The 16,695-nt window shown below is 32.7% G+C and overlaps 1 protein-coding gene across 3 annotated transcripts in view; it reads right to left on the bottom strand.

The window, feature by feature from the left end:
* Positions 1–16,695, bottom strand: part of LOC118187997 (uncharacterized) — a 192,460-nt gene that overhangs the window by 157,823 nt on the left and 17,942 nt on the right. For all 3 annotated transcript variants that reach the window (XM_035358318.2, XM_035358322.2, XM_085809039.1), the window contains exon 2: positions 8,026–8,127. In XM_035358318.2, the coding sequence (XP_035214209.1) occupies positions 8,026–8,100 (75 nt within the window). In that variant the 5' untranslated portion in view covers positions 8,101–8,127. The remainder of the gene's footprint in view (positions 1–8,025; positions 8,128–16,695) is intronic.

Below are 16,695 nucleotides of genomic sequence, written 5' to 3'. Positions count from 1 at the left end.
AATAAAGTACTTTATGAAACTGCTTGTATGGATCCAGGCTACTTCAAATGTTAATTCCTGGAACTGTAAAAACAGTTCGATGCCTAAATATAGTACAAGAAGAGAAAAACTCCATATGAAGGTTTAAACTAAACCTTCTATTTAGTCGTCAACCTGGCGATTACACAAACTAAGTAACAGCAGGTAATGAATTTCCGCTGCTCGGTAGAAAGTCTGAAACAGATGCTAAGCTAAAATTAAAATATTAAATGTAGGGTAAAGCGCCCTTACAAGCTTTGCCTTATACTCTGAAACTTTCACGAGCAGTTATGGCTAGCAGATTTAAAACCGAATTAAGTTATCCAGTAACAGGTAGTAGTAATATTGTGACTGTCAGCAGTAGCTGCCGAAAGCTTCTCTCTCGAACTGAAGAACTTTGAATTTAAATACATTAACCAATCCGTATCTTTTTGGGAACCCATTCACCACTTTCACAACTGCTAGAAGCTCATTTCCCCCTCTTTTCCAAAACTTGAAAAATACATTACACTTATTTAGATTTAGATTACTTTTTAAAGTGTTACATTAATTAAGTAACAAAAAGTATAGAAAATGCTGATAAATACCATAATTTAAATATTTTTTTATATTCATAAACTAAAACTATGTACTGAACAGCTAAGTAAATGTTTGACAACATCCTCCCCTCGAAACTATGAAATTCCCCTTCGGCACCCTTGCTATATGCTTAGAAAGTGATACAAACAACAGAGCAATTTAATCCACTTTTTTTTTCCAAAGCCGATATGTCCTTTAGTTTCGCTTCAAATGGCTTATAAAGAAAACATTTCGTTTTGTTTCTCTAGAAAATTCACCTTTTTCTATTTTCCTTTGGATCATTTTGTATGGTCAGTCATATTTATATTAACCCAATTACTCTTTCAACTACTTATTCAACAGTCGGTAAGCTTATAAAAATTTATGGCATTATTTTAATGTATGTGATGAAATTTAATTATTTCTTTTTTTTTTTGTATGAATTTATTACATTTTGGGTTAGTTATACCTTTGTCGTCTTTAACGCTAAGCAGCTACCATTAGCGCTGCCCTTCTCCCCAAAGAAAGTTAAAGTTTATTTTTATGGCTTTTCTGTAAATGAAAATGTTGAATATTCAGTGGAAGAAGATGAGTTTGGTAAATCTGACAAGAGAATTTACCATCTTAGAATATTCATAAATTGTAATGATGCAGTGATTACGATTGTCCTAAACAGAAAATTAGCTTACGATTGTCCTAAACAGAAAACAATATTTTATATTGCCGAGAAACAGCGTCTCAAATACACAAAATAAAAAGGAACTTTTTTTACTAAACTGATAGATAATAAAATCATTCGTTTTCATATAGATAGCACATAATGTTTAATCTCTATACATGTTTAATTTCTTATGACAGCGTGTCAACAGTACTTGCTTGCAGAAAATAAAATAAAGTAACAATAGTATAGAAAATATTAATACCTTAGTTGGTTTATTCTAATTATACATCGTGTTCACAAAAGTCATTAAATAAGTAAATTATTTATGCTATGAAAATGTAATTTCAAAAGATAATTTCGAAAATGTTACAAAATCTAACTTTCTGAACGGCGTCCCTGTTAATATCGTTATATTTAGCAAAAGTTTAAAACGTTTTTTCTGATGCTAAATAAAAGACGCAAAACGTTTGAATATTGAACCAATACATTTAATTTTAAAATTTGACATTATGTTTAATAGTCTACCTTACAGCTGAATTGCGAACATTACAGCTGAATAGCTTACCTTACAGAACTGAATTGCGAAATGTTTGCGTTCGTACGTAACTTACAGCACCTACTGTTAGATTCGAGAGTGTTTGAGTTATTGTAACCTCTAAAGTTCCCTGTACGTTCTAATTATAAGGTGCCAATGATTTTATTACACGACTTATCTTGTCGGAAGTCATATCTTCGGATTCATGCAGACAAGAAATAAGTAACATTTAACATAAACTTTAATGAGTCTCTTCTTTAGAATTGACATAAAAATACAGATGATAATCTGTTTGACTAGCAATACATTTATGATAAAAACTCACAGCTTAGCTTTATTCTAGTCTTAAAAGATATAACTTGAAACGATTGTTCAAGATATAAATGATAAAGACAGGGAGTCAGATTTTCGTAACTTTTGTCAGATTTAATTTAAAAATACCGAAACATGAATCATAAATATTTGCTTCATTTAAACTGCGTTTGTAATTCTACGATCAACGGTTGAGAAGTTTAAGGCCACATAAAGAAATAATAAATGCCAGATGAGATCATGCTGTGTCAGTTGAACTAATTCCATTCATATACTACGCCTATACAGCAGACGTTTATGGATGTAACGTTATTTATACAGCATCCTCATCACTTATTTTCTGGTTAAAATTTACATATGTTACCCTTTATTCAACTCGTGCTTTAGTTTCCGAATGTGTTTTAACCTTATTTGTACTTGAGTTAATAAATTACTTGATTCCGATATCGTAATATATTATAAAAATGTAAGATCGCTGTGAATATTAATTTTTGATACCTCGTGTAACCAATGAGTAACAAAAAAAGAGGAATATAAGGAAACGACAAAGCATCATGTTATGATTTTGTTATAAGTCTTGATGCAGCTTCTGATCTTATTTCCCTACGGAAGAATTACATCACATTTTTCTTGCGAAGTGTTCCTTTTTCCTTCCGGAGCTAGAAGGAAGGTAAAGATTTATGGTATCTCCCTGTACAGAACACCTTCCTATCCCTACTCTGTTATTTTATTCTACAAGCAAAACCAAGTGAGGGTTTTCTTAAATTGTGGTTTTTCCAGCAAGGTGAAATACTGTCTTCTTGTTCTTTAAAAACGCAATGCGAAAGAAGAAAGTTAATTTTGATTGATGCAAAAGCATATGTTGGTAACTTCACGTTAGATAAACATCTTACGTAATTTGAAATGTTAAGGAATGAGAACTGGAGTTTAAAAGAACGACTCTGGTATAGTTAATTATTATGGTATTAATTTAATGATTGGTTTACGACTCTGGTATAGTTAATTATTATGGTAATTATCTGGTATTAATTTTTTATGCATAATAAGGAAATTATGTGTTTTCTTTATTTACGTATAAAGTACTGAAAAGGAACAAATGGTGACTTGAAGACAGTCACTATCTATTCCGCCGAGAATTTAATGATTATTAAAAATTACATTCAAATTCTATGAAATAACCATTAGAAGATGCTACAGTTCAGATGGCACTATTGATTAGAAAGAACCATTTAAAATATCATATACAGCTTTTACTTTGTAAAAGTTGTTTTATTTGTCCTCGAGTAAAAAAAAAAAAAACTTCGTTCTTTCGAATTTAGCCAACAGTAAAGCAAATATTTCTCGAACAAAGCTAGCTGACAGTTACGGCTTACATTACATAATAAAATTTCCATACTTAGATTGAGAGAGCAATTAAGGGTAGTAATGTTTACAATTAATTGAAAACTGATGGTGACATTTGTATTCTGACAAGATGAACCAAAATCCTCGCAAAGATCACAAGGGATAAAATTTTAAGAAAATTAACATTCGAAGATATAGTTAAGTTCACAAGAGAAGCTAATAATATGAGTCTATAAGCATTAGTATTCACAAAATGATATATTTTTGTTGAACTAAACAAGTGAATGTAATACTTATTATATGTACACATATAACACTTTTATTCCCTAGTGAAAGCGTCCTTGTCTGAAAAGAGTATGTTAAACCTTAGTATTATTTGCTTAGACTAGTTATTACTAAATGTTGTCTCAAAGGCTGCGTGGTTAAGCAAGTAAAATTTAATGTTACTAACCGCGGATTTTTACATACATTTAACCACCATAAAACTAACTTTAGGACGTATTTGAATAACATCACTAGAAACTGATTTTGGTGAATTTATTTTTCCCATGAGCGCCTAAAGTGATCTCGTTAACTTTCATTATGTTTTTGGTCTTAAAATTTTAAGGTCATAAATATTTTTCCCGAAACGTTTACTCCAAATGACATTTTGCATTTCTTTCTGTGGTCTTACCTTCGGTCTCGATGTCATTCTACCTGTGAAACCTTTGGTTCCAGGACATGTTCCTAAATACATGCTATACATAACATTTTGTGCTGACCATGGTACCAAGACGCAACTTAAATTGCCTTTGGATGGTATAGAAATTTACCGCTACTATATTAGATAGTAAAATTGAAGAATATATATCAAACAGGCGTTAGCTGCATCAATATTCAGCTGGAGCTGGAAATTCTCAAACGTGCACTAGAACAAAGAGGTACTACGAATCTTGTATCAATTCATTATAATAACTGGTTTTAGAATAGATCTGGTTTCGCAGTGAAAGACTGAAATTTCTCTCGACAGTTATAATTCTACGAGGGCCATCCAGGAAGTAGATTACGTTTCCGTCTGTGTCCGCTAGGGGCGGGGCTAGCGCGGTCATCTTGGGGTCAGAGCGTTGCGCAGCTCAGTCTGCATCTAGCCGTGCTAGTGAGAGGTTCGTGCTGTGCTCCGTTCAGATACTGTGACGGTTTGAAATGTCTGCGTTAATTGAAAATCCCGCGAGCTGCGAGGTGCGCTCAGTAATAAGGTTTCTGACTGCAAAAAACTGTAAACCGATAGAAATCTATCGGCAGCTTCGTGAAGTGTATGGGGACAACATTATCACTGAAGGTGGAGTGCGTCAGTGGGTCATAAGATTTCAAAATGGCCGAACCAATGTTCACGACGAAGATCGAAGTGGGAGACCCAGCATAGTGACCGCCGAACTTCTCGAAAAAGTCGATGCTAAAGTCCGTGAAAATCAAAATTTCACAATAACGGAACTTTCTTTGAGTTTTCCACAAATTTCGCGAAGTTTGTTGCACGAAATCATCAGCGAAAAGCTTGGTTACCACAAGTTTTGTGCAAGATGGATTCCAAAAATCTTGACAGAGGACCACAAAAATCAGTGAATGGCTGCAGCGTTGAACTTTTTGGACGCTTACCATAAGGATGGTGACTCTTTACTCGATCGCATCGTTACTGGTGACGAAACATGGGTGAAACATGTGAACTGTGAAACGAAATTGCAATCAATGCAGTGGGGGCACACAAGTTCTCCCCAAAAACCCAAGAAATGCATGCAAACAATGTCGGCAAGGAAGATGATGGCGACTGTTTTTTGGGACAGAAAAGGTGTAATTTTGGTGGACTTCCTGGAAAGAGGCACTACAATAAACTCTCAAAGGTATTGCCAAACTCTCCAAAAACTCAGAAGAGCAATTCAAAACAAGCGCAGAGGAATGTTGAGCTCTAAGATCTTGTTGATTCACGACAACGCCCGGCCCCACACGGCAAATGTCACTCGTAAAGTTCTTGAATCTTTTAAGTGGGAGTTGTTTCCTCATCCGCCGTACAGTCCCGACCTGGCACCGAGCGACTTCCACCTATTCCCAGCAATGAAGAAGTGGCTGGCTATGCAGCGTTTTGATGACGACGCACAGCTGCAAGAAGAGGTAACGAAGTGGTTGAAGGCGCAGGCGGCCGAATTTTTCGACGAAGGAATTTCCAAGCTCGTACATCGCTACGATAAATGCCTTAATTTGTATGGTGACTATGTAGAAAAGTAGTATTTGAGTGTGGCTTTCATCTGTATATAATAAAATTTGTTTCCTATACTTTGTTTATTTTTTTATTCCAAAACGTAATCTACTTTCTGGATAGCCCTCGTAGTTAAAGCAAGCACGTTTAATATAAAATTTCAATTGGGTTCTTAAGTAATTGAAGTAATGAGGCCGTATAACTTGTTTTGACATATTTTAATATTCCGAGAGCTATGATAAGAATAAACTAATATAACAGCGCATTTAGATCAGCATTTCCTTATTTTCTACTATCAGAGAAATTTAATTGAGATACTTAAATAATTAAAGTAACAAAGCTGCACAACACGTTTTTGACATATATTAATATTGCGAGAGCTATGAGAAGTATAACTTAATATCACAGCGCATTTGAATTATCATTTCCTGATTTGTTGCTAATCGTCATAACCAACGAATCACTAAACATTCAAAACTGTTCATCTGATTTCCTTACCTTCGCAAATCAGTTAGCGTCATATACAGGTAAATTAAGTTAAAAAGATAAGGTTTCGGTTTGTTATTATAATACTGTTCTTGTAGTTAAGGCCGCAGTGTTTAATACCTGTATCTTATCTCTCCTAAAGTGTTTGTAATCTTCCTTTTAACTCGAAATCGTAGATTTCGCAAATTACGAAAACTTAGTTGTCAAGAAATGAACTCGTGTTTTTTCAAGGAATCTTTATAATAATCAAAAGCCTCTTCCTTGACTTTATTTTTTTCTTTACGTGATCTAGTATGTTCTTCACTTCTTTGAGTATCATCTATCAAAGTGATATACAGTTTCTTTTTCATTTATTACACATAGACATTCTAGTTCGTAAAGTCTTTCCGTATTAGGAATCGCATTGAGAATTATTCTGAAAGCCAGGTAGAGTCAATTTAGCCTTCTTCATCATATACATAATTTGGCCGAATCTTAGCTTCTTTGAAACTGATCACAATGAATACCCAAATTATGACATAAGTTGGTGAAATAACGAAGATTATATTGGAAGAATATGTTTAAACAGAGAAGACTGTAAATTTAAAATAAAATGTCCAAATTCGTAGAATCATATCACTTTGGAAAATCAAGAATTGCGTTTTCGTTTTATGTGTGGCATCCGCAAATAAAGCCTTAAACCCTGAAGCAAAGAATTTAAATAAAACAGATGTATAAAACAAACTTCAACTACAGAAAGCGTTATTACTTACCCTTATTAATTAAATAAGAGATTATTGAAGGAAGATGAGTGGAAAAATTAATAATATATAATCCGAGCAGCTTGCGTGAAACAATGCCTATGTATAGCATGACTTGTTAAGCATTCTTAACATCAGGCTCATCCAAGAGGAGTAAGCATTCTATTTTCCGCCTTCTCCCTGAGCATATGTCTGAAAATATTACTGTCATTTTATTTTGCAAGAGCTTATACGTGATCCGATTAGATCAGAGGATTTTCACCAGACTGCAAATATTTTGTCGCCTTCTATAAATCTCGAAGAAATGCATTTATTCGGAAACATTTACGGTGGTGATATTCTTCATTTTCCACTTCTACGCGTTTGAGGATTGCGTGAAGGAATAATGATATAGCGCCTTAAATAAGAAAAATGTCATTGAATTTTAATTAATAAATTCCTCTCTTCTCGGTTTCTGGAAAACCAAAATGTCTAACTGATTAGAAATTTCAATTTCACCGAGGAAAGTTTAATATGATTACCTTCTGCGCTTCTTAAAAGATTTTGGAATAAATTTAGTTAAGAATATTTAATCATTAGACTGTAATGCATGAGTGTGTAAAAGAATATTTATACCATAAATAAGTTTTTTACCTTAAGAATGCAGTTAAATATTTTACCGCTATTTTGCAACATGTTTTCCATCCTCTAGTTTGACATACTTGTTATTTTAATTTCATCTATTCTGTGTTTCCTTAAATTATAGGGCTTAGGTAGTTTGACAAGTAAACTCATTAAAAATTTAAGCTATTTCGAGTGAAATGATTAGGAAACGTTCTTTCATAAAGGACTATCATGGAAATTTAAGCTTTCTGCCTTCTATAAAACTATTTTTATGCAGGTATTTGACACCGTTCTGCAGAGAAATGTTTTCTGAAACAGATGTACACAGATCTCCTCATGGTGATTTAAAAGTTTAACTGGTTAAAAGATTTAAGCTTTCACGAATGAATTTCTATTGGTAAAATTATTAAGAAAGCTTCTTTCATAAGGGAATATCATAAAAATTCCGCTTTTCTGCATCCTATAGAACATATTTTTAAGTAAATATTTCATAACGAACTAAAGTAGGACGTTCTTAAACAAGCGTATACAAATATCTTACCATGGTGTAAATGCCGCTTGCAAAACTTCCACTTCTCACCGATTTCCAGCAACAACAAGATTTGAGTAAAGCCATCTTGCATACTTTCAAAGACTTTACTTCCTAAAAAATAATAGACTTATGATAAATATGACATAAAAGGCTAGTTATATCAGAAAAAATGACTAGTTTTAAACAAAATACAGTAAACCTCTGGAAAACTAGGGTTTGGAATAAACAGGTTCACATATATGGTGAAATGTTTTAATAAATATATTGGGATACGTTTAATAACTTACGATATTTTGAAAACGTTCACAAATAAGCTGCGTAACCGAAAAATATTAAAAACAACTAAAAGTTAGATGCACTATGAATAATTATTTAAATGAACGTCTGTTTCGACATTTGTTACAATAAAAGAAATTAAAATCTTTGTGTGATGTTCATTAAAAAATGTATTTTTATTCTTCTGAACTATGCGCAGCTATATAAGGCAGATGAATGTAAGGAGAATATCTGAATTTCAATAGTGTTTGCACAGATGCAATGTCCCCGCCCTAACTGTGCAGCTGACAGAAAGCATCCCAGGTATACGAGTCTGTCCTTTTACTTTACCACTAAATCACTCGACTGAACTTTCGGTTCGTCAGTGTTTTAAGTAAGCCCATGCGGCACAGGCACTATACGCTTATAAACATCAATGCCTTCTCCAGGATTCGAACCTAGGCTCAACGATGCGGCGGGCAGCGTCGCTAATCACATACCAATTAAGGCGGAAGCTACGTAAGGAAGAAATATTTTTGAATATTTTCGTGTTTGCTGGTCTTCTAAGTAGTCGTAGGTTTTGAAAAAATCTTTATCGATTTCAAGGGCGATCTGACGTAAGACTCTCTTTTTCGAAAGAAAAAAATATATTGGTTTGGCGAAAATCCTTTCCCATTGAAGAAAAGTTACCATCGTCAGATCGATAAAGTTTTATTCAAAATCTACTTTAATCTGAGGTTGCTTTCTTGCCGAATTTTAATACACATCCAGTTACCAGAATTTTCTTAGTGAAATGAACACCATAAAGTTTTATGTTGTTATTTATTAGCGGGAACATGCTTTATTGCAGGTTTTTATTAGCTGAAAGGCTCTCAAGAATCACAACTCAAACTGTTCTGTGACTCCTCCATGAACAGAGTATTTGTCCTGCTATATGGGCTTCACAGAAAATGCTGCAGATTCCATTTAAATACGCTTTACTGGGAGAGAATAAGGAATTCCTTTCATCTCTAAAGTAACTGACAAATAGAGCTAGCTATAGCTAAGAATGTTATAATTAAAGGAACCATGCCCTACAAAATAACACCAGTTGCAACACCCACTATGATGAAATTCTAAACTTCATGATCCTATATCGGAAAGTATGAGAGATGCGGGAGTAATATTTGCTGCACTGTTGTACAGCACCATCGATTAAGTACGAAAAGATATATCTTGCACAAGGATGAGTTAAATTGTCGCCTATACAGCCTAAAATATCCTAAACATATGCAGGAAGTTTTATTTATCCAAAATGAGTATTTTCTCAGAACGCAAAATGGAATTTTTTTTTCTCTTTAAATATATGCAAAGGCAATCGTTTTAAATCCAAAACCATTATTGTTAACCATCGGAGGTTACTATGGGCCCCACTAGAAGTTACCGTTACTGCAATACTCGCTGGTAACCTCTCTAAACATGCTTCACCAATAACTTATAAGCAGTATGAGACTATTTACATACTTTGCTTTATTGCCTGATCTCCTCAAGGCGTTATTGACATAATGATATTTGTTGGTTAAATTATAATTTTGTGCTCATTGTCGAGTCTTTTTTTTATCTTTCCAGCAAAACGTTGAGCATCGCTTTCAGGCATTCTAGACTATACAGGCAACTATTCATTTTATTCGCAATGCACAATATGTCTTTTCATGCTAAACTGATGATACAACTTCGTAACTGATTTTTTTTCTATATCGCTCATAGTTTTTGAGAATGAATTCTGAATGTCAAAGTTCTAAATTTCTCCAGTAGGGAACGCTTTAACAAGTCTCATCTTATGCAGTATGATTCTTTCATTAAAGCCAAACACTATGTTCCCTGTTCCCCAAGTTACTTAGAAAGGAACGTAATTTCTTATTCACTCTCCGTGCACAAACCATATATTGCTTCATTTATCTCAATATTCTTGAAATGACGTTTTAGGAAATATTAAATTCTGTGCAGGCTTCTGATTCAGACTGATCTTTTTTCCACAGACTATCATACACCACATCTAAATGCTTCCTTATAAATATTTTCAATAATACCTCAGTACTTTCAATAACATGTGAGACAAAAATGTGGGGTAAGTCTCAATGCAAATAAGTGCCTTTATTTTGCATATTTCGAGCTATAAGTGAAAATACTCATGCTCAAACGATTCATTCTTCGCTATACTCAGATCCGCATAAGTATAGGTCTTCAGCTACTTTAACTGCATTCGCAACCATAAACCATTACTTAAGTATATAGTGATGCAGTATATTGAGTGCGATTTCTTGAAAAATCCATCGTGCTCTAAGCGGGAAATCAGATCCGGGTCTTCAGATTAACAGACTCATATATGTCTCGTAAATCACAAAACTGCAAGCAAGAAAAGGTTTTAATTCCTTACTTTCTCCCTGTACTTGAATGGTGACTGAGAAGAAATCCCAGCCCTTGGTGACGACATAATGTTTACCGTTTTTCAGCTGAGGTACCTCAGTAAGCACATTAGCATTTTAGTGCGGAATTTCTTCAAAATATTTACTTTTTTCTCGTTTGAAATTTAAACTATGTCTTCGTATTGCCGAACTGATATGCTAATCACTAAATGAGGACTAAATATCACAAGATCGCATAGAAAGAATATTTTCATCTATTTCATTTCTAAATTAATCTTTAATTTTTACTTCCTTGTAAGAAGTAAAAAGGAAGCTCGATTGTAATCGCGAAAACTTTCAGGCAGCATATTTCAACGAAAAAATACATTTTGACCGCTATCGAATGCAATTTAACGATGTTTTTGCGTGATATCTGTACGTAAGGACAGAATAAAATACTCTTTTCCTTCAAAAAAATTATAAAACTGCTTTAAAATTAATTCTGAAGAGAATTTTTCGTGGCGTCTGTACGAACGTATGTATGTACGTGCGTACGTACGTACGTATCTCGCATAACTCAAAAACGAGTAGCCTCAGAACGTTGAAATTTTGTATATGACTACTATAACATGTAGATGTGCACCTCGTATTTTGGTTGCAATCGGCTGCACCAAACGTATATAAATATATTTATATATATATCCACTCTGTTACCCGGCTCAGTGATCTCAGGTTCTTTACTCTTATATGTTTGTAAATTGTACATTTTTTGCTTTAAAAATGATTGTATTATGTTGTTTTTATCTTCCGGTTAAGGTTTTTATGCCTTTAGTAAATCTGTATGCAATATTTTTAGAATTATCAACAATTTTAAAGTTGTCTAAGTGCCGCTAAGCCTTTTTTTATGGCGGCCATTGATGTTTACATTTGAAACAGGAGACTAGTGGATTTGTTACCAATCTAGAGAAACTTAGCTTCGCAACAACGAAGATAACGCATTCATTTATTATTGCCAATTAAATCATGCTTAATTCTTTCTGGAATTTTTTCGAGGAAATAAGTGTTTAAGATCGTAATTTTTAATATAGATATTTTGAGTTTTTATGTATTTTTGCCTTCTCGCGAAGTGAGAACTGAATTAATTAAATGAGAAATACTCAATCGTCTGTGAAAAACTGTTTCTTTTTTGTTTTGTTTGCTCAATTTCTTTTATACATCATTCTAGCTTTATTATAGTATTTGAATAGAACATGCGGCAACGATTAGATAATTCTACTCTTTAAATGATATAAATTTTGTGCATTATGAGTTATAATATGAACGAAATATATAAGTTAACTGTTATATAATTATTGGATTATAAAGCATATAACGGAAACTAAGTTAAACAGTTAACTTAGTTTCCGTTATATAAGTATTATATAAGTTAACTGTTATATAATTATTAATACTGTTAAGTGAATCTAGCGCCAGAGTGTCGCTATGGTAAACAAATACTAGAGTGAATTTTAAAGAATGCATTTATTCTATTGTGGTTTATGTGCTGTCGGCGAAGTAGATTTAATTCAAAATAAGTTTAAATGAAATGCAAGAAAAAATGCGTATGATTAAATATTCCGTACAAGGAAGTCATGTGGTGTACACATCAGATTTTTTTACATCAATATAATACTCAGATTAGTTCATCGCAAATGCAGTAGGAGACAGTGTTTAATATAGGATGAAATATCTAAAATAGGCTATCATAAAAAATCATAAAAGAATGATGTCGGGCGTTAAGTTAAATTAAATTACAACCAACACGAAGGAAATATTTATTGTTCTTCTTGCTGTTAATAAAGATTTTTTTGTTAGTTTTAGGAACAGTTTTGTAATGTTTTCTGATTGTACAGGTGTACTCATATGATAACGTCGCAAAGAAACCAGTGCAAGAAGAGGAAAACGTAGTAGTCAAAAACATAGTGGGCGAAAAGAAAGAAAAGAGGTAGAAAATAAACAGCTGCAAAAAATTCGTAATTTTAAAACATCATCGTTCAAAACATTATGGTAAAATAATAAAGCATCTTCAAATCATCGCGTAATGATAATATCGCAGGCAGGCGTTTTCTAACGTTAAAACTTTTAAGCGAATTTTTGCGTAATGATTTGCGAGTGCAAGAAGAAATAAGTAATATTTTATCTCTATGATTCCTTTTTTACAATAACTGATAAATTTTACTGAAAAAGCAAGAGATAAACTTAAGCATTTAAAATCTGTAAAATAATAGAAAATAATGAATTAGCAGTTAGTAGAATTTAAAACTTACGTATCTTCCTATCTCTAATCATTTTTATGCAATATTGTGTCATGAAAATCTATTAATGCGTCATCATAAAAAATATTAATTTTAATAGTTGCGATGTTATCATCATGCAATGACTGTTTTTTTTGGGGGGGGCTTTATTTTTTTGCCGCGATATTTTGAAGAATGATGTTTTAAATTGTGGCTTTGCACCACTTTTTTTCTATCACGGTTTTTTAGCGTTGCGATGTTTTACGTTTGTTACTCTTCTTCCAAGATATTACGTACGGGGACATCTTCCTTTGTACTGTATTCTCCGTAAATTTTTTCTTTCACGATGGTTTTGGTGAATCGAATATTTATAATCCAATAATCATATAAATTTAAATCTGAAAAATTAATAAGTTATAAGGATTACTTTGCATCTCAAATAAACCATTATTTTTGAGTTACTGGATCCTGTTCATTCGAAATTTTCTCATTCATTTTACTCACCAGAAAGCTTCAAATTCAGTAAAAATAAACAAATCACACCGTGGTTATAATCAAGATGGCAGTTAGCTTGCCTTATTAAAACTTGTCATGCTGTGAGACTGCAAGTGGCTCCATTGCGAGCTTGCCTCTGGCTATAAAAGTAGTGATAGCAAAGTTTTGATAACTCTTTTCGCAAACCAAACTCATCGAGAGTAAATAAAGAGTTTTAGTCTTTCAAATGAAAGTTAATTGAAGTTATTGTTATTTCGATCAATACATAGGTTAATGTTTTCTTTCCGAGGGAAATTTATTTTGGGTTTTAACTAAAATAGTAGTAAACATTTCATGTAATCACCCATTTTATAACCTTAAGTTCATTTGAAAAAATTACTCTTTTAATTAGATATGATAATAATAATTTGCATTCTCTGGCTGAAGGCTAGTCAGGTTATCTAGATTAAAAGCGTAAAATTTACAAAATAATTCTCCGAAAATAAACATTAAATTATCAATCAACTGTTAAGTAATTAAAAAGCGTAGTTATTCCTATATGTTGAATCCCTTTATGTCTATAGCCTAGTCTTTCCATTCCTTGCGTCATCTTACATTATATCCTGTTGCTTTACTACACCATACAGACTGCAAAACCGGCAATTATAACAACTGTTGCAGTCGTGCGAGGAAAGTACAAATTTCCAAACCTTCTAGTGCTGCCTGATTTACAAAAGAAGATATTTGGTTTATCTTTCAAACTTTAGCAGTTCACTGTATTATTACAGAAGCAAACAAAAAGGTAAAAGCGGTTTAATTAAAATAAAATGTAAAAGGGATATTTATGTACTTTTAAATGTTTTTGCCTTTGATTTGAATATAAAACTATTTAAGTTAGATTACAGTATATCTAATGTATATAATTTTTATAAACTCATACTTCCTTTATGTATTAAAACCCATTTCTGACGCCGTGTATTATGTATTATTTTGCGAAATAAATATTTTATCGCCACCTAGCAAAGCGTTTGCTTTCATTTGCATTATGTTAAAAGTTAGTCTAATTTTGAGTGTAGCAGAAAGGGATCTGTTGAGTGGTGTAATGAGATGATTTTCGCACGTTTTCTACTTTTTGAGTTTTATATTTAAGAGAAAGTAGATGAGCCAGCAAAATAAATAAACAAAAATGAACGAATTAAAATTATGTAACCAAAATAATATAACGGGACAGAGAGAGGAATATTTATTCGTAGTTTGAACTGCAATCAAAGCTGAGTCAAATTCATGGCAGAGAAATTTGCTGAAAACAGAAATTATTGAAGAAAGTAACGTGAAAACTGCTGATATGATTTACGCAATAATTGGTTAATTAAATACAGCTAATTCACGCCCCCTTAATATATTTGATGTCGACATAAAGAGAACTCCTAAATTGCATTCAAATAGCTCAGTACGTTTCAAAAATTTTATTATTTGCTATAACTTCGAGGATGCATACCAAGAAAGAACGAAAGATAAGGGGAGTAGTAAAATTCTTACGCTTACATATGCAAGTCCTGACACATTGATTTATTCAGAGTTTAAAATTTAATATCACAGAGTAAAGGGAAGGGGGATGAAATTAAGACAAAGCACGCGAGGGTAATCTGCTTAGAGAGAGCGATGCCTTCATTTAAAGATTTTCGAAGGAAACAGTACTGCATTTGTGTTAAATGTAGGAGAAGAAAAGAAACTTGAATGCAGCCAGAATTCGAACCGAGTTCAAATTACCAATGTTTACCGGCATTAACCTTTCAACCAGGCGGTTTTTAAGGACGTCTGAGATTTTGTATATTATATAAAAAAAGGCAAGCGTCAGAAAACAAAGGAAAAATTATTAATCCATATTCTAGACTTTACAAGAAGGAGCAAAAACTCATGTTTATTTTTATGTAGCTGCACAAATGCCATATGTTAATAACCGTATTTTTTTATTTAATATTAGACGAAATTCAGCACTAAATTTTTATATATTAAAGAAATTCCATGTGCATTCCGAGAATCTCTTGTTATTATGATAATTATTTTTCAACGCATTCATAATCTCATAGCTTAAATGCAGAACAAGCATAAGGAATAAAGCACAAAATATACGACATGCGAATATTAAATACTTCTTAATAGACGGGATAATGATTATAGTCATTAACTAAAAATGATAGCTTTTTACTGAATGCGGAAATCTTAAAAGAAATCGAAAGGATGAAATAAAGAATATATTTGCATTCTTTTAACACAATAGCAATTAGAAGAACTTTTAAATATCCGAAATTTATTAGCAATGAAACGGTTATTAAACTTGCGTTCTCTCCATAATATATGTGTTTCTAATGCAAAGTAACACAGCTGTCTTATTTAGTCGATGTATGCAAAGCACACTCATAGGAAATGTTATAAATTGCTCTAGAATTCGAAATTTGGATAATCTCTAAGAACTTAACCCCGAATCTTAGAAATGAAAATGTCGCTCAATTGTTATATTCGTTAGCGTCGCTAAACTGCCGTGCCGAAGGGCTCGGGTTCGAATAACGGAGAAGGCATGGATGTTTGTAAATGTATAGTGTCTGAGCGGCATGGTGCACTCTAAATATCCGGCGAGCCGAAAGTCTTTTCTAGAGATTGGTGGTAGAGGAAGAGGGGTGGGAGAGGTGCTCTCCATCAAAACTGGGGGCGAAACTGAGCTAAATCGCACTGTTCCCTGTAAGGTGTTCAAGGCTGTGGCTAACGACAGGAATTTCTTGGGCTTGGGCTGACAAACAAATGAGCGTTAGTCGACAACAACAACAAATGAAAATGACTTGGAAAATGAATTTAATTAAGGTTTCCACATATTTTATTACTAATTAAAAAGAAAAATAAGGTGACAAGACTCTAATTGCGGTTTTTCTCAACGGTAGAAAGTTGTTCAGTTACCAATTTTGGTAAGAAAACTAAAAAATTTCAAGACGTTTCATGAATGAAAAAAAAAAATTCAACAATGCGTGATGTTAATTTTTTGTGAGTTTCTGTTCAAAATTATAATCTGTAAAGCAAGAATTAAAGGTACATACAGCGTTAAAAAAAAGAAGTCATACTATTTCATTTAGCAGAGTGATAAAATATAGATAGAAAGTTAAACACAGAAAGTTTTCAATAATTTGTAGTGTGGAAATGAAATTTAGTCCCTACTGTGAGAACAGCGAGTAAAGAAGGAATGTTCAAAGCTATAAAGAATAAACTGGATTAATGGAATTCACAGTTAATAAGATACATGA

This window comes from Stegodyphus dumicola, chromosome X2, assembly GCF_044657685.1.
Source record: "Stegodyphus dumicola isolate Sdum_Otavi_A_Nest chromosome X2, ASM4465768v1".
NCBI classification, from domain to species: domain Eukaryota; kingdom Metazoa; phylum Arthropoda; class Arachnida; order Araneae; family Eresidae; genus Stegodyphus; species Stegodyphus dumicola.
Note: the sequence above shows the minus strand (reverse complement) of the source record. Positions and strands in the feature narration are given on the sequence as shown.